This window comes from Cherax quadricarinatus, chromosome 19 (genome assembly GCF_038502225.1).
Source record: "Cherax quadricarinatus isolate ZL_2023a chromosome 19, ASM3850222v1, whole genome shotgun sequence".
NCBI lineage: Eukaryota > Metazoa > Arthropoda > Malacostraca > Decapoda > Parastacidae > Cherax > Cherax quadricarinatus.
This window is the reverse complement of record NC_091310.1, coordinates 25,641,858-25,662,944: the sequence shown is the minus strand read 5'-3', so window position 1 is coordinate 25,662,944 and position 21,087 is coordinate 25,641,858. Positions and strand designations below refer to the sequence as shown.

General features: G+C 39.9%; 1 protein-coding gene across 2 annotated transcripts in view; it reads left to right on the top strand.

The window, feature by feature from the left end:
• Positions 1 to 14,360, top strand: part of Edem2 (ER degradation enhancer, mannosidase alpha-like 2) — a 285,175-nt gene extending 270,815 nt beyond the window's left edge. For both annotated transcript variants that reach the window (XM_070086564.1, XM_070086565.1), the window contains one exon: positions 10,811 to 14,360. In XM_070086564.1, the coding sequence (XP_069942665.1) occupies positions 10,811 to 11,380 (570 nt within the window). In that variant the 3' untranslated portion in view covers positions 11,381 to 14,360. The remainder of the gene's footprint in view (positions 1 to 10,810) is intronic.
• The last annotated feature ends 6,727 nt before the right edge of the window (positions 14,361 to 21,087 follow it).

Here is a 21,087-nt window from a genome sequence, read left to right as displayed (position 1 = left end):
GAATTAGTCTCCCTCTCTTCTACACACCCTAACCTGAGCCTCACTATCCTCATAAAAACTCTTTACAGCATTTAATAACTTACCACCTGTTCCATATACAGTGGACCCCCGCATAACGATCACCTCTGAATGTGACCAATTATGTAAGTGTATTTATGTAAGTGCGTTTGTACGTGTATGTTTGGGGGTCTGAAATGGACTAATCTACTTCACAATATTCCTTATGGGAACAAATTCAGTCAGTACTGGCACCTGAAAATACTTCTGAAGTGAAAAAATATTGTTAACCGGGGGTCCGCTGTACTTGCAACATCTGCCACATTGCTCCTCTATCCACTCTATCATATGCCTTTTCTAAATCCATAAATGCAATAAAAACTTCCCTACCTTTATCTAAATACTGTTCACATATATGCTTCAATGTAAACACTTGATCTACACATCCCCTACCCACTCTGAAACCTCCTTGCTCATCCGCAATCCTACATTCTGTCTTACCTCTAATTCTTTCAATTATAACCCTACCATACACTTTTCCTGGTATACTCAGTGAACTTATTCCTCTATAATTTTTACAGTCTCTTTTGTCCCCTTTCCCTTTATATAAAGGGACTATACATGCTCTCCGCCAATCCCTAGGTACCTTCCCCCCTCTCATACATTTATTAAACAAAAATACCAACCACTCCAACACTATATCCCCCCCTGCTTTAAACATTTCTGTCATGATCCCATCAGTTCCAGCTGCTTTTGATGTTGGTGAGGGGCTCTTGATTTAGGGAATTGGATCTGTGCTCCAGTTCCCCGAATTAAGCCTGAATGCCTTCCACATCCCCCCCCCCCAGGCGCTGTATAATCCTCCGGGTTTAGCGCTTCCCCCTTGATTATAATAATAATAATCCAGCTGCTTTACCCCCTTTCATTCTACGGATTGCCTCACGTACCTCCCCCACACTTACATTCTGCTCTTCTTCACTCCTAAAAGATGGTATACCTCCCTGACCAGTGCATGAAATTATCGCCTCTCTTTCTTCCTTAACATTTGAAAGTTCCTCAAAATATTCTCGCCATCTACCTAATACCTCCCTCTCCCCATCTACTAACTTCCCTACTCTGTTTTTAACTGACAAATCCATACTTTCTCTAGGCTTTCTTAACTTGTTTAACTCACTCCAAAATTTTTTCTTATTTTCATTAAAATTTCTTGACAGTGCCTCTCCCACTCTATCATCTGCTCTCCTTTTGCACTCTCTCACCACTCTCTTCACCTTTCTTTTACTCTCCATATACTCTGCTCTTCTTATAACACTTCTGCTTTGTAAAAACCTCTCATAAGCTACCTTTTTCTCTTTTATCACACCCTTTACTTCATTCCACCAATCACTCCTGTTTCCTCCTGCCCCCACCCTCCTATAACCACAAACTTCTGCCCCACATTCTAATACTGCATTTTTAAAACTATTCCAACCCTCTTCAACCCCCCCACTACTCATCTTTGCTCTAACCCACCTTTCTGCCAGTAGTCGCTTATATCTCACCCGAACTTCCTCCTCCCTTAGTTTATACACTTTCACCTCCCTCTTACTTGTTGTTGCCACCTTCCTCTTTTCCCATCTACCTCTTACTCTAACTGTAGCTACAACTAAATAATGATCCGATGTATCAGTTGCTCCTGTATAAACATGTACATCCTGGAGCCTACCCATCAACCTTTTATCCACCAATATATAATCTAATAAACTACTTTCATTACGTGCTACATCATAACTTGTATATAACTTGTATGTCCTGTCTAAGGGCAATGTGTGGTGTAAATATTACGCAGAAAATTCGGAGTGTGGAAATTAGGAGAAGGTGTGGAGTTAATAAAAGCATTAGTCAGAGGGCAGAAGAGGGGTTGTTGAGGTGGTTTGGTCATTTAGAGAGAATGGATCAAAGTAGAATGACATGGAAAGCATATAAATCTATAGAGGAAGGAAGGAGGGGTAGGGGTCGTCCTCGAAAGGGTTGGAAAGAGGGGGTAAAGGAGGTTTTGTGGGCGAGGGGCTTGGACTTCCAGCAAGCGTGCTTGAGCGTGTTAGATAGGAGTGAATGGAGACGAATGATACTTGGGACCTGACGATCTGTTGGAGTGTGAGCAGGGTAATATTTAGTGAAGGGATTCAGGGAAACCGGTTATTTTCATATAGTCGGACTTGAGTCCTGGAAATGGGAAGTACAATGCCTGCACTTTAAAGGAGGGGTTTGGGATATTGGCAGTTTGGAGGGGTATGTTGTGTATCTTTATACGTATATGCTTCTAAGCTGTTGTAAATAACAAAAAGGCACAATACCGTGACTGGAACAATACACAAATAACCCGCACATAAAAGAGAGAAGCTTACGACGACAACAAAGTCACACTGTGATTTGTCAATGGTCCAAGTCGGACCAAAACGTCGTCGTAAGCTTCTCTTTTATGTGCGGGTTATTTGTGTAAGCTGTTGTATGCTGAGCACCTCTGCAAAAGCAGTGATAATGTGTGAGTGTGGTGAAAGTGTTGAATGATGATGAAAGTATTTTCTTTTTGGGGATTTTCTTTCTTTTTTGGGTCACCCTGCCTCGGTGGGAGACGGCCGACTTGTTGAAAATATATACTAATATATATATATATATATATATATATATATATATATATATATATATATATATATATTATTTATTTATTATCACACTGGCCGATTCCCACCAAGGCAGGGTGGCCCGAAAAAGAAAAACTTTCACCATCATTCACTCCATCACTGTCTTGCCAGAAGGGTGCTTTACACTACAGTTTTTAAACTGCAACATTAACACCCCTCCTTCAGAGTGCAGGCACTGTACTTCCCATCTCCAGGACTCAAGTCCAGCCTGCCGGTTTCCCTGAACCCCTTCATAAATGTTACTTTGCTCACACTCCAACAGCACGTCAAGTATTAAAAACCATTTGTCTCCATTCACTCCTATCAAACACTCTCACGCATACCTGATGGAAGTCCAAGCCCCTCTCACACGAAACCTCCTTTACCCTCTCTCTCCAACCTTTCCTAGGCCGACCCCTACCCCGCCTTCCTTCCACTACAGACTGATACACTCTTGAAGTCATTCTGTTTCGCTCCATTCTCTCTACATGTCCGAACCACCTCAACAACCCTTCCTCAGCCCTCTGGACAACAGTTTTGGTAATCCCGCACCTCCTCCTAACTTCCAAACTACGAATTCTCTGCATTATATTCACACCACACATTGCCCTCAGACATGACATCTCCACTGCCTCCAGCCTTCTCCTCGCTGCAACATTCATCACCCATGCTTCACACCCATATAAGAGCGTTGGTAAAACTATACTCTCATACATTCCCCTCTTTGCCTCCAAGGACAAAGTTCTTTGTCTCCACAGACTCCTAAGTGCACCACTCACTCTTTTTCCCTCATCAATTCTATGATTCACCTCATCTTTCATAGACCCATCCGCTGACACGTCCACTCCCAAATATCTGAATACATTCACCTCCTCCATACTCTCTCCCTCCAATCTGATATTCAATCTTTCATCACCTAATCTTTTTGTTATCCTCATAACCTTACTCTTTCCTGTATTCACCTTTAATTTTCTTCTTTTGCACACCCTACCAAATTCATCCACCAATCTCTGCAACTTCTCTTCAGAATCTCCCAAGAGCACAGTGTCATCAGCAAAGAGCAGCTGTGACAACTCCCACTTTGTGTGTGATTCTTTATCTTTTAACTCCACGCCTCTTGTCAAGACCCTTGCATTTACTTCTCTTACAACCCCATCTATAAATATATTAAACAACCACGGTGACATCACACATCCTTGTCTAAGGCCTACTTTTACTGGGAAATAATTTCCCTCTTTCCTACATACTCTAACTTGAGCCTCACTATCCTCGTAAAAACTCTTCACTGCTTTCAGTAACCTACCTCCTACACCATACACTTGCAACATCTGCCACATTGCCCCCCCTATCCACCCTGTCATACGCCTTTTCCAAATCCATAAATGCCACAAAGACCTCTTTAGCCTTATCTAAATACTGTTCACTTATATGTTTCACTGTAAACACCTGGTCCACACACCCCCTACCTTTCCTAAAGCCTCCTTGTTCATCTGCTATCCTATTCTCCGTCTTACTCTTAATTCTTTCAATAATAACTCTACCATACACTTTACCAGGTATACTCAGCAGACTTATCCCCCTATAATTTTTGCACTCTCTTTTATCCCCTTTGCCTTTATACAAAGGAACTATGCATGCTCTCTGCCAATCCCTAGGTACCTTACCCTCTTCCATACATTTATTAAATAATTGCACCAACCACTCCAAAACTATATCCCCACCTGCTTTTAACATTTCTATCTTTATCCCATCAATCCCGGCTGCCTTACCCCCTTTCATTTTACCTACTGCCTCACGAACTTCCCCCACACTCACAACTGGCTCTTCCTCACTCCTACAAGATGTTATTCCTCCTTGTCCTATACACGAAATCACAGCTTCCCTATCTTCATCAACATTTAACAATTCCTGAAAATATTCCCTCCATCTTCCCAATACCTCTAACTCTCCATTTAATAACTCTCCTCTCCTATTTTTAACTGACAAATCCATTTGTTCTCTAGGCTTTCTTAACTTGTTAATCTCACTCCAAAACTTTTTCTTATTTTCAACAAAATTTGTTGATAACATCTCACCCACTCTCTCATTTGCTCTCTTTTTACATTGCTTCACCACTCTCTTAACCTCTCTCTTTTTCTCCATATACTCTTCCCTCCTTGCATCACTTCTACTTTGTAAAAACTTCTCATATGCTAACTTTTTCTCCCTTACTACTCTCTTTACATCATCATTCCACCAATCGCTCCTCTTCCCTCCCGCACCCACTTTCCTGTAACCACAAACTTCTGCTGAACACTCTAAAACTACATTTTTAAACCTACCCCATACCTCTTCGACCCCATTGCCTATGCTCTCATTAGCCCATCTATCCTCCAATAGCTGTTTATATCTTACCCTAACTGCCTCCTCTTTTAGTTTATAAACCTTCACCTCTCTCTTCCCTGATGCTTCTATTCTCCTTGTATCCCATCTACCTTTTACTCTCAGTGTAGCTACAACTAGAAAGTGATCTGATATATCTGTGGCCCCTCTATAAACATGTACATCCTGAAGTCTACTCAACAGTCTTTTATCTACCAATACATAATCCAACAAACTACTGTCATTTCGCCCTACATCATATCTTGTATACTTATTTATCCTCTTTTTCTTAAAATATGTATTACCTATAACTAAACGCCTTTCTATACAAAGTTCAGTCAAAGAGCTCCCATTATCATTTACACCTGGCACCCCAAACTTACCTACCACACCCTCTCTAAAAGTTTCTCCTACTTTAGCATTCAGGTCCCCTACCACAATTACTCTCTCACTTGGTTCAAAGGCTCCTATACATTCACTTAACATCTCCCAAAATCTCTCTCTCTCCTCTGCATTCCTCTCTTCTCCAGGTGCATACACGCTTATTATGACCCACTTCTCGCATCCAACCTTTACTTTAATCCACATAATTCTTGAATTTACACATTCATATTCTCTTTTCTCCTTCCATAAGTGATCATTTAACATTACTGCTACCCCTTCCTTTGCTCTAACTCTCTCAGATACTCCAGATTTAATCCCATTTATTTCCCCCCACTGAAACTCTCCTACCCCCTTCAGCTTTGTTTCGCTTAGGGCCAGGACATCCAACTTCTTTTCATTCATAACATCAGCAATCATCTGTTTCTTGTCATCCGCACTACATCCGTGCACATTTAAGCATCCCAGTTTTATAAAGTTTTTCTTCTTCTCTTTTTTAGTAAGTGTCTACAGGAGAAGGGGTTACTAGCCCATTGCTCCCGGCATTTTAGTCGCTTCATACGACACGCATGGCTTACGGAGGAAAGATTCTTTTCCACTTCCCCATGGACAATAGAAGAAATAAAGAAGAACAAGAGCTATTTAGAAAAAGGAGAAAAACCTAGATGTATGTATATATATATATGCATGTGCGTGTCTGTGAAGTGTGACCAAAGTGTAAGTAGGAGTAGCAAGATATCCCTGTTATCTAGCGTGTTTATGAGACAGAAAAAGAAACCAGCAATCCTACCATCATGCAAAACAGTTACAGGTTTCTGCTTCACAGTCATCTGGCAGGACGGTAGTACTTCCCTGGGTGGTTGCTGTCTACCAACCTACATATATATATATATATATATATATATATATATATATATGTATATGATGCCATACCTCACAGAAGAAGTACAAAGGGGCATACAGGATATTTCAAGAAACCCAAAATATTTCTGTTCCTACATACACAAAATCCAAGCTGAGAACTACCTGTTGAATTCGACCACTACAGAGAGGAGACTCATATACTGATGATGAACAGGAAATGAGTGAAATCCTGAAAAAACAGTATCAGTTGGTGTTCAGCAATTCATGAAATGACAGCAAGGTAGAAAATGCGAAAAAAAAAAAATTTACTCCAGAAGACCGCGTAGATCAACTAACTGACACTAGTACAAATCCCATAGTTTTCGAAAAAGAAATGGAAAACATGCCCACTCACTCAGCACCTGGACCAGATTCATGGAATGCTCTGTTTATAAAGAAGTGCAAAGTACCACTAGCATGAGCCCTCCGTATTCTTTGTAGAAAGAACTTAGATGTAGGTGAAATACCGGAGGCCTTAAAGAGTTCAGACATAGCTCCTTTGCATAAGGGAGGTAGTAGAGCACTAGCTAAAAATTACAGACTAAATAGCCCTAACCTCACACATAAAAATCTTCAAAAGAGTGATGAGACAGCAGATTACAAATTTCATGGAGCAGCACAACCAACTTAACTCGAATCAGCATGGTTGTAAAGCAGGACGATCATGCCTGTCACAGCTGCTGAACCATTATGACAGAATTATGGAGGCATTGGAAGACGGCCAAAACACAGGTGTGATTTACACAGATTTTGCAAAGGCGTTTGACATATGTGATCATGGAGTGATAGTGCACAAAATGAAAGCCATGGGCATTACGGGGAAGGTAGGCAGATGGATTTTCGGTTTCCTAACACACAGAAAACAAATAGTAGTAGTGAACAGGGCAAGATCCAACATCAGCGAGGTCAAAAGCTCAGTGCCCCAAGGCACTGTCCTGGCACCTCTGCTGTTTCTCATCCTCATAGCAGACACAGAAAAAAACACCCGGCACACTTTTGTATCATCATTTGCAGATGACACTAAAATAAGCATGAAAGTCACCACAGTAGAGAACACTGAAAAAGTACAGGAAGACATAAACATGGTTTTCCAGTGGGCAGTGGAGAACAACATGATGTTCAATGGTGATAAGTTCCAGCTGCTTAGGTATGGAAAGAATGAAGAACTCAAAAGGAACACTACATATACAAAACTCAAGAGGGTCACCAAATAGAACATAAGGAACACACAAAAGACCTAGGAATAATTATGTCAGTGGACCTTTCTTTTAAAGACCATAACAAGACAAAGATCACGACAGCCAGGAAGATGACGGGGTGGGTATTGAGAACTTTCAGAACAAGGAAAATAATGCTGATGGTGACACTCTTCAAATCGCTAGTGCTCCCTCACTTAGAATATTGCTCAGTGCTGATGGCCCCGTTCAAAGCAAGAGCAATATCAGAGCTGGAACAAATACAGAGATTGTTTATGGCTCACATTGAGCCTGTAAAGCACCTAAACGACTGGGAACGCCTTCAAGCCTTGAACATGTATTCATTGGAGCAGAGGAGAAAGAGATACATGATAATATATATACCTGGAAAATACTTGAGGGCCTGGTCCCAAATCTGCACACTGCCATAACATACTGGAGTGAGAGATATGGGAGGAAGTGCAAAATAAACCCAGTGAGGAGCAGGGGTGTGGTGGAGACAATAAGGGAACACTGTATCAACATCCGGGGTCCCAGACTATTCAGCATCCTGCCAGAAGATACCAGAAACATGGCTGGAACAAGTGTAGAAGCCTTCAAAAGGAAACTGGACAAGTATCTTTGGCAGGTCAACCAGGCTGTGATGGATATATGGGGCAGCGGGCCTCCAGCAGCAACAGCCTGGTTGACCAGGCAAGCACCACACGAGCCTGGCCCATGGCCGGGCTCAGAGAGTGGATAAACTTGAAACTCATCAAAGGTGTATCAAAGGTATATATTAGTACACACATTTGTTCATACACATCGGTCATCTCCAGTACAGGTAGAATGACCGAAAAAAAAAAAGGGATATAGTTTTGGAGTGGTTGGTGCTATTATTTAATAAATGTATGGAAGAGGGTAAGATACCTAGGGATTGGCAGAGAGTGTGCATAGTTATTTTTTTTTTATTATCACACTGGCCGACTCCCACCAAGGCAGGGTGGCCCGAAAAAGAAAAACTTTCACCATCATTCACTCCATCACTGTCTTGCCAGAAGGGTGCTTTACACTACAGTTTTTAAACTGCAACATTAACACCCACATAGTTCCTTTGTATAAAAGGAAAGGGGACAAAAGAGAGTGCAAAAAATTATAGGGGGATAAGTCTGTTGAGTATACCTGGTAAGGTGTATGGTAGAGTTATTATTGAAAGAATTGAGAGTAAGATGGAGGGCAGGATAGCAGATGAACAAGGAGGCTTTAGGAAAGGTAGATGTGTAGACCAAGTGTTTACAGTGAAACATATAGGTGAACAGTATTTAGATAAGGGTAAAGAGGTTTTTGTGGCATTTATGGATTTGGAAAAGGCGTATGACAGGGTGGATAGGGGGGCAGTGTGGCAGATGTTGCAGGTGTATGGTATAGGAGGTAGGTTACCTAAAGCAGTGAAAAGTTTTTACGAGGATAATGAAGCTCAGGATAGATTATGTAGGAAAGAGGGAGATTATTTCCCAGTAAAAGTAAGCCTTAGACAAGGATGTGTGATGTCACCGTGCTTGTTCAATATATTTATTAGTGGGGTTGTAAGAGAAGTGATTGCGAGGGTCTTGGCAAGAGGTGTGGAGTTAAAAGATAAAGAATCAAACAGAAAGTGGGAGTTGTCACAGTTGCTTTTTGCTGATAACACTGCTCTTGGGAGATTCTGAAGAAAAGTTGCAGAGGTTGGTGGATGAATTTGGTTGGGTATGTAAAAGAAAATTAAATTGAATATAGGAAAGAGTAAGGTTATGAGGATATTATTATTATTATCAAAAAAGAAGCGCTAAGCCACAAGGACTATACAGGGTTATGAGGATAAAAAGATTAGGCAATGAAAGATTGGATATCAGATTGGAGGGAGAGAGTATGGAGGAGGTGAATGCATTCAGATATTTGGGAGTGGATGTGTCAGCAGATGGGGTGTATGAAAGATGAGGTGAATCATAGAAATGATGAGGGGAAAAGGGTGAGGGTGCACTTAGGAGTCTGTGGAGACAAAACTTTGTCCTTGGAAGCAAAGAGGGAAATGTATGAGAGTATAGTTTTACCAACGCTCTTATATGGGTGTGAAGCATGGGTGATAAATGTTGCAGCGAGAAGAAGGCTGGAGGCAGTGGAGATGTCATGTCCGAAGGCAATGTGTGGTGTGAATATAATGCAGAGATTTCGTAGTTTGGAAGTTAGGAGGAGGTGCGGGATTGTCAAAACTGTTGTCCAGAGGGCTGAGGAAGGGTTGTTGAGGTGGTTCGGACATGTAGATTGAATGGAACGAAACAGAATGACTGAGAGTGTGTAAATCTGTACTGGAAGGAAGGCGGGGGTAGGGGTCGGCCTAGGAAAGGTTGGAGGGAGAGGGTAAAGGAGGTTTTGTGTGCGAGGGGCTTGGACTTCCAGCGAGTACGCATGAACGTATTTGATAGTGAATGGAGACAAATGGTTTTTAACACTTGACGTGCTGTTGGAGTGTGAGCAAAGTAACATTTATGAAGGGATTCAGGGAAACCAGCAGGCCGGACTTGAGTCCTGGAGATGGGAAGTACAGCATCTGCACTCTGAAGGAGGGGTGTTAATGTTGCAGTTTTATAAACTGTAGTGTAAAGCACCCCTCTAGCAAGACAGTGATGGAATGAATGATGTTGAAAGTTTTTCTTTTTCAGGCCACCCTGCTTTGGTGGGACTCGGCCGATGTGTTAATAAAAAATTATTCACCTTCATTTATGCGATAGCTCTCTTGCTTGGAGTGTGCAGAGATCACAGTTCAAAATATCTCCACCACTCCTATGATTGTTACACAATTTTGTTCTTGTAATATCTTAAAATGTCCCAATTATAAAGTAACAAGAGAAAAATAATGAAGCAATTGCAATTGCTTCTTTGTGCAGTAATAGTGATGTAGTTACTTGACCTTATAGTGTCCTAACAGTGTTAATTGGGCTCATCTTAACACTAAAAGTGAAGATAATGCCAATTATTATTATTATTGACCCCCTACAGGTTTAGCATTTCCCCTGATTAAAATAAAATTATTATTATTATATTCATGGGGGAAGCACTAAACTCAGTGCCATATAGTTCCTAGAGAATGGTCAGCATATAGATATGAATTGAAGAAAGGTAGTATAGATCCATTACCTAAATTCAAAGAGTCCCTTCCTTGAGGAGGGATAATGCCTATGGAAGTTGCTCAATGACCAATACAGGTTTAGAGATATTTTTTGAATATAATAATGACAGTGGAAGAATGGATTGTATTTCTTATTGTAATATATTTATTCATTTTCTTTGCAGGTTATATTGAAGGACTTGGAAAAGGCCAAAACGGCAGAAGAAATACTTGTTGCAGCTGTTCGTTATGTAAATGTACGACAAGAGCAAGAAGTAGCAAGAGGTAACACACTAATGACAGAACACTCATCAGCTTTAATTGTAACCGAATTACAAAGTCTCCTTGTAAAGAAAACTGCCTCTGATCCTAGCCTTCTGAAATCTTTACTTAGTGTCCACTTACGGGAGCTGATGGCAGTTCTTCAGCAGGCTGCACCAAGTCCATCTGACCTGGATGCCTCCTTGCATCACTTGCTGAATCAGTTGTCAACATTAACCATGACGGCCTCAACATCACTAGATGAATCTAAAAAACCTGTTGCTTCACAGCAACCATCAGTTCGAGGAGATTTGCAAAAATGGGATTTTAATGAAAATAGTAAGCTTGACCATCTTGCTGAAAAATTCCAGGAAAAAATCAGAAAAATAAAAAAAAAGTATGGGCTGAGTCCAGAACATATAGAAAGCATTAGTGATATCCAAGGTACAGTTTCACCTCAAACCAAAGATCATAACAGGAAAGATGAATTATAATAAGCAATAATATTTTGTGAAATCCTTGAAAAATGGAACTGACCATGTAGAAATATACTCATTATTTACAAATTCTTTTTGTCCTAGTTGTGTGTTTGGTACAGGTGCATAATATTGTAAGGAAAATTGTACAGTATATTTATTGTTGATCATTGGAAAGTATGGTGGCGACTGCTGTCTTTTAGATAATATATTGCACATAAACTGACTGGAGGATGCTCAGGGGAGCTGCTTGTCACTGTGATATTTGACATAAGTGGAGCAGTCAGATTGTGTAACATGCACATTTAATTTTAGTTTTGTGCTATTTCAGGTGAAGCACTTCATCTTAACTTCACTTTCTGTTAGCAGGTGTCCAAAACTGAATCTTGTACATAAATCTTTTGGAAATTGTGTACTGTCCAGACAGAAGGAAGTTTTTTTTTTTTTTTTTTTTTTTTTTTTTTTTTTTTTACAAGATTGTTATTGATGACACATGACACTGATTACATCAGAATTGAGTTTACAAGTAAATACCCAAATGATAATTCTAAAACTTTTTATGACGGCTTTTTTTTTTTTTAGTTGAATGTACCAACAATACATGGTAGTTTTTACCTGACGCTCTTCTTCCATGACAAATTATGAGAAGAAAATGTACCATCATGTTAACTTCAAAGATTTGTTATTGCATACAAATGTGCAGTTTAGTTCCATGCTCTCCATGGAGAGAAACTGACTATTCCAATTCTTTTTCATCTACATTTATTTATTAATTTTATAAAATACTGGGTATACCTGTCATTAGGTAAATTTAATAAGTGCAGTTGCAAACAAATCCATCCTGGCATAAAATTTGGGTCCATACCCAAAGCAGAATTAAGGATTCAATGTCCTGGCTGGGCTCTTGGTCATTTTCCAGCTGCCCGTGGATTGCTGTTCCCTTTTTGTATCATTCTTGGCCCTATTGTCTTCATTCTTAAGTTTCCACACACATTTCATTACCTTAATAATGCTCCATTTTACTTCCATTTTAGGATATATTCAAAGATTAAATAAGGTTTATTTTTTTAACATGCAATACACTGCCCATTGATAAAGATTCATAATTTTTTACATTCTTTGATATGGCATGCATTATATTTTGCTTTTAAAACACACTAATACCCTAATAACAAATGTCAGAGTTATGGGGAAGTGCTAAACCCATAAGGGTCATACAGTACCTGGAGAATGGGAAGTAATCAGGTTTGATCAAAGGGCATCTCTTAATCACCTGGATCAAGAGCCCTTCACTGGCATCAGAGTACTTCTCAAGAACAAGATTAATAAATTTATTAAAAGCCTCATATTGCAATAAAGATTTTACATTAAAGTATTTTCAGTACATTGAATTCTATTTTATTCATGCAGTTTTTCAGTGTTAATAGTGACTATAAATAAGAGAACAATAATTATTCTTTTTTTTTTGTTTGTTTTTTTAATTCTTGAATACTGTAATGCTCAGAATAACTTTACATGAATGTATAAACTTACAAGCTCACATACCATTCACTGCTCATGCTCTTTCATTCATACGAACCTTGTTAATTCCACGTATTCATTCTTGCTGACACTACCTAATGTAATCATCTTCACTATGGTGCAAGTAAAAAACTGATGCACTTTACACATCCCACAAGCTATTTAAAATAAAAGACCTCAAATATTTCTAAATTTGTAATACGATACTAAAATATTAATATGTATATATGTTTTCTAGTATACTTTAAATTATTGTAGGTCAATTTCATGTACCTCACATACAGCCAGAAATGTGTTTGGGTAAGGAAAGGGAGGGGCAGGATAACCAGCAATTTTATTATTATTATAAAGCAGTTTTATTATTTAATAGGATTATTATTATTTAATGAGAAGCCCTAACCTGTAGGAGTCATATCACTAGGGTGGGATAAGAGGCAACCAGGTTCAATCTAAGGAAGGGAAGGACTGGTTTAAGTCCTTAGATTAATAGCCCCTCATTGACATCAAGGAACTTCCTGGAGGAGAGGTTGGAAAATCTGTATATTATCTGAAAAAGTCCTGTTAACAGATAAGGTGGGAATGAGGGGAATTTCTCAGTGTGCAGCCCTTCAAGGAAGGTTCCTTAATGCCAGTGAGGGGCTCTTGATACAAGGAACTGGACTTGCCTTTCCCTCCCATTCCCCAGCACTGTGACCCACACAGGTTTAGTGCTTCCCCATGAATTTAATAATAATGTGGGTGTGCATACCATTAATGTATAAGAGGAAAAATAATGTTCATATTTGTGAGGTTAGATTTGTATATAAATTAGACTTTTGACTTGTGTATATAAAGTAATTTACTGCATCTGCAAATTTGAATGTTGAATTTTGTTGTAATCTAATTTTGTTTGATTACAACAAGCTAGTTATTTAAGAACATTCCAGTTGCAGACTATTTTCTAAGCATACAATAGCAATCAACCAGAACATATGGAACTGCATTTTCTGATTAGTAGTTTCAGGTGTGGGAGCTACACAGAATGGATCTATTATTTGTGTGAATGTGCATGTGTGTGTGAAGGGTGTACACTGGTGTGTTTCTATCATTATGCGGTAGGGTTCCTGTGACAATTTTTTAATAAAAAACAAAATTAAATTCTTTTTATACCTTTAATATCATAATGGGTGGAAGCACCAAACCCATAGGGGTCACATAGTCAATAGGGATTGTGAGGTAATCAGGTTTAATTCAAGTGGGAGGGTAGCTCAAATTCCCTAGATCCAGCTTCTCTCACCAGCATTCAGGCATCTGCCTTGAAAGGAGTTTGATGTCTCTAGATTTAACCTATACAGTGGACCCTTGGTTTACATGTTTAATCTGTTAGAGTGATCGGCAAAAACGGTAACCATTTTCCCCACGAGAAATAATGTAAATCCAATTAATACGTTCCAGACACCCCCAAAAAAAAAAAAAAAAAAAAAAAAAAAAAATTAAAGATGGATTTACATGCACAAAAGAATGAACAGTGAACATGACACTTACCTTTATTGAAGGCTGCTGTTGATGGATGGAAGACAGTGAGGAGGAGAAAGGGAAGAGAGGTTGTTTGGAAGGGAAATCCCCCTCCATAAGGACTCTAGGTACCAAGTTTTTATCTGGGGGTCACTTCCCTCCTTTATTTTTTTAATGTCACTAGGACAAGCTTGAGAGTCACTGAACCCCTGTTGCACAAAACATGTCCAGATAGGTCTGTTTCTGGTGTGTCTAAGATTTGCCTAAAATGGGACATGGCATTGTCATTGTAAAAGTCGCCAGAATGGATTGAAACGGCTTTCTCAGGGTGATGTTTCTCCACAAATGAATGCACCTTAGTCCACATTGCACAAATCTCCTTAATCTTTGAATAAGGCACCCTCTTCCATCTCTCTTCCTCCTCCTCTGAAGCAATTTCCTGAGCTGTGGTCTGTTGCTGTTGCAGATGAAGCTCTTGCAGCTCATCAGTGGTTAGCTCTTGATTGTGGTCCTCCACCAACTCTTCCACATCCTTGCCACTAACATTCAATCCCATGGAATTCCCCAGTGCCACAATTGATTGCACAACAGGTGTAGGGTCAGCCTCAAACCCTTCAATTTTCCCCAAGCAGAGTTCATCGTCCTGGAAGTCACTCCCTGCCAAGCCTTATCTATAAGGCTTATGCAATGGAAGATGTTGAAGTGATTCCTCCATAACTCTTTTAGGGTCAATTCAGAGTCCGAGGTTATGACAAAGCACCTTTGAAACATTGCTTTGGTGTACAGTTTTTTGAAGTTTGCAATGATCTGCTGGTCCATGGGCTGGATGAGAGGAGTGGTGTTAAGAGGCAAGAACTTCACTGTTACAAAACTGAATTCCTTAGACAATTGGTCTTCCAAATCTGAAGGATGAACAGGAGCATTGTTCATTAGCAGGAGGCACTGGAGTGGCAGTTTATTATCCAGGAGGTATTTCTTCACACTCGGGCCAAACACTTCATTGAACCATTACTGGAAAATTTCCGGCATGACAAATGCCCTACTGTTAGCCCTCCACATCACACAATTTACTCTTGACAACACTGTTTTTCTTGAACACTCGGGAAGTTCCAGTGATACACCAATAAAGGCTTCACCTTGAAATCCCCACTAGCATTACCACACAAGAGAGTTAGCCTGTCTTTCATAGGCTTGTGTCCTGGGAGTGCCTTTTCCTCCTGCGTGAGGTAGGTCCTCTATGGTATTTTCTTCCAAAACAGGCCTGTTTTGTCACAATTGAACACTTGTTGGGGTTGGAATTTTTCAGCCTCTACATAACCTTTGAATTCCCGCAAGAATTTTTCAGCTGCTTGTTTGTCTGAACTGGCACCCTCTCCATGCCTTACAACACTGTGTATGCCACTTCGCTTCTTGAATTTTTCGAACCAGCCTTTGCTGGCCTTAAATTCACCAACATCAGCACTCGTTTCAGGCAGTTTCTTTATGAGATCATCATGCAACTGCCTTGCCTTTTCACAAATTATCGACTGCACAACACTATTTCCTGCTAACTCTTTCTCTGATCCACACCAACAACAATTTCTCCATTTCTTCAATTGTTTGGGATCTCCGTTTGGTTATCACATTCACCCCTTTCGCAACATCAGCTTCCATGATTTCTTTTCTCTTTGCCACAATGGAGCTGATGGTTGATGGCGCCTTCCTGTACATCCTGCCGAGTTTGGCAATGCGTATGCCACTATCATATATTTGAACAATTTCTTTTTTCATTTCTATTGTGTTCCTCACATTATTTACCAAAGGACTAGCACTAGGAGCTTTCTTTGGGGCCATGGTGGCTTATTTAGCAGTCATGCACAATAAACAAGTGCCAAAAACAATGGATTATGAAATGTTTCATACAACCTCGCAAGATATGCTCTCTCACCGGGAAACGTGACACTGCCTGAGAATGTGTGTGGGAGGCGGCTTTGTCTGCACGTTGGGCACTGGACAGGTTCTGTACCATCGATAAAAACAGAGGAAATCGACAAAAACAGAACCAAAATATTGACGAAAGAAAGTCAGCAAAAACGGAAATCGGCGATAACGGAGATCGACAAAAAGGGAGGGTCCACTGTGTGGGTAATTCTGCATTATGGTGGAGTACAGATGTCAGGTGGAAGAAACATGAAGGTTAGGCTTATATGCTAAAAGATATGAATTAGAGTAGGTGCAACAGTTAAGTTTCAGTTAAGCAATCAGCACTGAAGGCCAGGCTATTCAAGAGTGGATCAAGGTACTGAAGATGGTGAAAGTGAATTATAATGTACATGCATTTTTGATAAACAGGACACTCAAAAAAGTGTTTGAGTGTAAATAAGACCTTACAATTAGAGCATAAGAATACTGGGTGTCTACATAACCTTCTTACAGTTTTAAAGAGTAATTTTTTCTGAATCAAATAAGACTAAAATTAGTGAAATCTAATAAAAATTTTATTGACTCTTCCTCTTGCTTCGGCTCACCTGACTGCAGTATATAAGCCACTTCTCTGACTATATGCTGTACTTCCTTCAAGACATATAGACTGAACACATCAGTTCAAGGCTGAAGGACTGATTACCTCAAACTCCTAGTCTCTTTACACCGTTCATCTTTGTACCAGACTGATGAAGCCACTGTGTGGCAAAAGGTTTCCTCAATAAAGATTCCCACATGTTGCATGAGTGTCTCATTCTTCAACTTGTCGGTTTTGTAAAGCATTTATCGCATGTCAGACACTGCAACATCATGGGATCTTGATACAAGGAATCCTTCGACACTTGTCCACCTTTGGACAAAGACCTACTTATACTAGTGGATGGTGCCATTGTGGCTCCTCCTCCTGCTTTGAATCTCCTGACTACAGTATATAAGCCATTTTCCAACTATATGCTGTAAACATTGGATTGAACTTTGTATAGAAAGGGGTTTAGTTATAGGTAATACATATTTTAAGAAAAAGAGGATAAATAAGTATACAAGATATGATGTAGGGCGAAATGACAGTAGTTTGTTGGATTATGTATTGGTAGATAAAAGACTGTTGAGTAGACTTCAGGATGTACATGTTTATAGAGGGGCCACAGATATATCAGATCACTTTCTAGTTGTAGCTACACTGAGAGTAAAAGGTAGATGGGATACAAGGAGAATAGAAGCATCAGGGAAGAGAGAGGTGAAGGTTTATCAACTAAAAGAGGAGGCAGTTAGGGTAAGATATAAACAGCTATTGGAGGATAGATGGGCTAATGAGAGCATAGGCAATGGGGTCGAAGAGGTATGGGGTAGGTTTAAAAATGTAGTGTTAGAGTGTTCAGCAGAAGTTTGTGGTTACAGGAAAGTGGGTGCAGGAGGGAAGAGGAGCAATTGGTGGAATGATGATGTAAAGAGAGTAGTAAGGGAGAAAAAGTTAGCATATGAGAAGTTTTTACAAAGCAGAAGTGATGCAAGGAGGGAAGAGTATATGGAGAAAAAGAGAGAGGTTAAGAGAGTGGTGAAGCAATGTAAAAAGAGAGCAAATGAGAGTGGGTGAGATGTTATCAACAAATTTTGTTGAAAATAAGAAAAAGTTTTGGAGTGAGATTAACAAGTTAAGGAAGCCTAGAGAACAAATGGATTTGTCAGTTAAAAATAGGAGAGGAGAGTTATTAAATGGAGAGTTAGAGGTATTGGGAAGATGGAGGGAATATTTTAAGGAATTGTTAAATGTTGATGAAGATAGGGAAGCTGTGATTTCGTGTATAGGGCAAGGAGGAATAACATCTTGCAGGAGTGAGGAAGAGCCAGTTGTGAGTGTGGAGGAAGTTTGTGAGGCAGTAGGTAAAATGAAAGGGGGTAAGGCAGCCGGGATTGACGGGATAAAGATAGAAATGTTAAAAGCAGGTGGGGATATAGTTTTGGAGTGGTTGGTGCAATTATTTAATAAATGTATGGAAGAGGGTAAGGTACCTAGGGATTGGCAGAGAGCATGCATAGTTCCTTTGTATAAAGGCAAAGGGGATAAAAGAGAGTGCAAAAATTATAGGGGGATAAGTCTGTTGAGTATACCTGGTAAAGTGTATGGTAGAGTTATTATTGAAAGAATTAAGAGTAAGACGGAGAATAGGATAGCAGATGAACAAGGAGGCTTTAGGAAAGGTAGGGGGTGTGTGGACCAGGTGTTTACAGTGAAACATATAAGTGAACAGTATTTAGATAAGGCTAAAGAGGTCTTTGTGGCATTTATGGATTTGGAAAAGGCGTATGACAGGGTGGATAGGGGGGCAATGTGGCAGATGTTGCAGGTGTATGGTGTAGGAGGTAGGTTACTGAAAGCAGTGAAGAGTTTTTATGAGGATAGTGAGGCTCAAGTTAGAGTATGTAGGAAAGAGGGAAATTATTTCCCAGTAAAAGTAGGCCTTAGACAAGGATGTGTGATGTCACCGTGGTTGTTTAATATATTTATAGATGGGGTTGTAAGAGAAGTGAATGCGAGGGTCTTGGCAAGAGGCGTGGAGTTAAAAGATAAAGAATCACACACAAAGTGGGAGTTGTCACAGTTGCTCTTTGCTGATGACACTGTGCTCTTGGGAGATTCTGTAGAGAAGTTGCAGAGATTGGTGGATGAATTTGGTAGGGTGTGCAAAAGAAGAAAATTAAAGGTGAATACAGGAAAGAGTAAGGTTATGAGGATAACAAAAAGATTAGGTGATGAAAGATTGGATATCAGATTGGAGGGAGAGAGTATGGAGGAGGTGAATGTATTCAGATATTTGGGAGTGGACGTGTCAGCGGATGGGTCTATGAAAGATGAAGTGAATCATAGAATTGATGAGGGGAAAAGGGTGAGTGGTGCACTTAGGAGTCTGTGGAGACAAAGAACTTTGTCCTTGGAGGCAAAGAGGGGAATGTATGAGAGTATAGTTTTACCAATGCTCTTATATGGGTGTGAAGCATGGGTGATGAATGTTGCAGCGAGGAGAAGGCTGGAGGCAGTGGAGATATCATGTCTGAGGGCAATGTGTGGTGTGAATATAATGCAGAGAATTCGTACTTTGGAAGTTAGGAGGAGGTGCGGGATTACCAAAACTGTTGTGCAGAGGGCTGAGGAAAGGTTGTTGAGGTGGTTCGGACATGTAGAGAGAATGGAGCGAAACAGAATGACTTCAAGAGTGTATCAGTCTGTAGTGGAAGGAAGGCGGGGTAGGGGTCGGCCTAGGAAAGGTTGGAGGGAGGGGGTAAAGGAGGTTTTGTGTGCGAGGGGCTTGGACTTCCAGCAGGCATGCGTGAGCGTGTTTGATAGGAGTGAATGGAGACAAATGGTTTATAATACTTGACGTGCTGTTGGAGTGTGAGCAAAGTAACATTTATGAAGGGGTTCAGGGAAACCGGCAGGCCGGACTTGAGTCCTGGAGATGGGAAGTACAGTGCCTGCACTCTGAAGGAGGGGTGTAAATGTTGCAGTTTAAAAACTGTAGTGTAAAGCACCCTTCTGGCAAGACAGTGATGGAGTGAATGATGGTGAAAGTTTTTCTTTTTCGGGCCAGCCTGCCTTGGTGGGAATCGGCCAGTGAGATAATAAAAAAAAAATAAAAATAATAACCATGATTTTTATAGAGGTGGACTGGTAAGCCAGTGGAAGCTCCAGCTATGGGTTATTGTATGACTAAGACACGCATCAGGAAACGCTTGTCTTGTTTCCTGACAAACATTATACCAAATGCTGTGCTTTCTTCAAAATTGATGAACTGAATACATCAATTCCAGGCTAAGGGACTGATTACTTTAAACTCCTCCTCTCTTTACACTGTTCTTCTTTGTATTGGACTGATGAAGCCACTATGTGGCAAAATGTTTCCTCAGTAGAGTGTCCCATATGTTGCATAAGTGTCTCATTCTTCAACTTGTGGGTTTTATAAACAATTTATCACATGTCACTATCTGCTGGAATGGGTATTTTGGGGTCGGGAGGGAATGTGGAGTTTACGAGTCTAATCCTAATTCTTACTCTATATTGGGACAGGATTATGGAGCAGTACATTTTAATACACATTATTGCATATTGATGTAAAAGTTAGATAATTAAGTGACTAACATTAATTAGATCGATAATAGTGAGGTAGTACAAAACATATATGTAACAATATTACAATTGGTAAATATAGTACAGTGGAACCTCAAAAATCGAACTTAATCCATTCCAGGAGCTAGTTTTAAATTCGAAAAGTCTGAAATTCGAAGCAATATTTCCCATAAGAAATAATGGAAATACAATTAATCCGTTCCAGAAACCCAAAAATATTCACACAAAAAGTACATTTTATAGAGATTAATTACAGTTTTACGTACAACAAATACTTTAGTTTTTAATTATGTATAGTAATACATATAAAATAACATTTTTACTTACCTTTATTGAAGATTGGTGATGGCATCTGGAAGATAGGGAGGAGGAGAGAGGGAGTTGGGGTTAGTGTTTGGAAGGAGAATCCCCCTCCATGAGGACTGCAGGTAAAGCCCTCTCTGGGGTTACTTCCCTTCTCTGTCTTTTAATGCCACTAGGACCAGCTTGAGAGTCACTGGACCCCTGAGTATTTCTAGCAAACTTAGGACTAACTTAAGATTAATTAGGCAATAACTATATTAGGAATTTTATGCTTAGAGTCGTTTGGGTGAGTGTAAGTGTAAAATAGGGATACAAAAAAGAG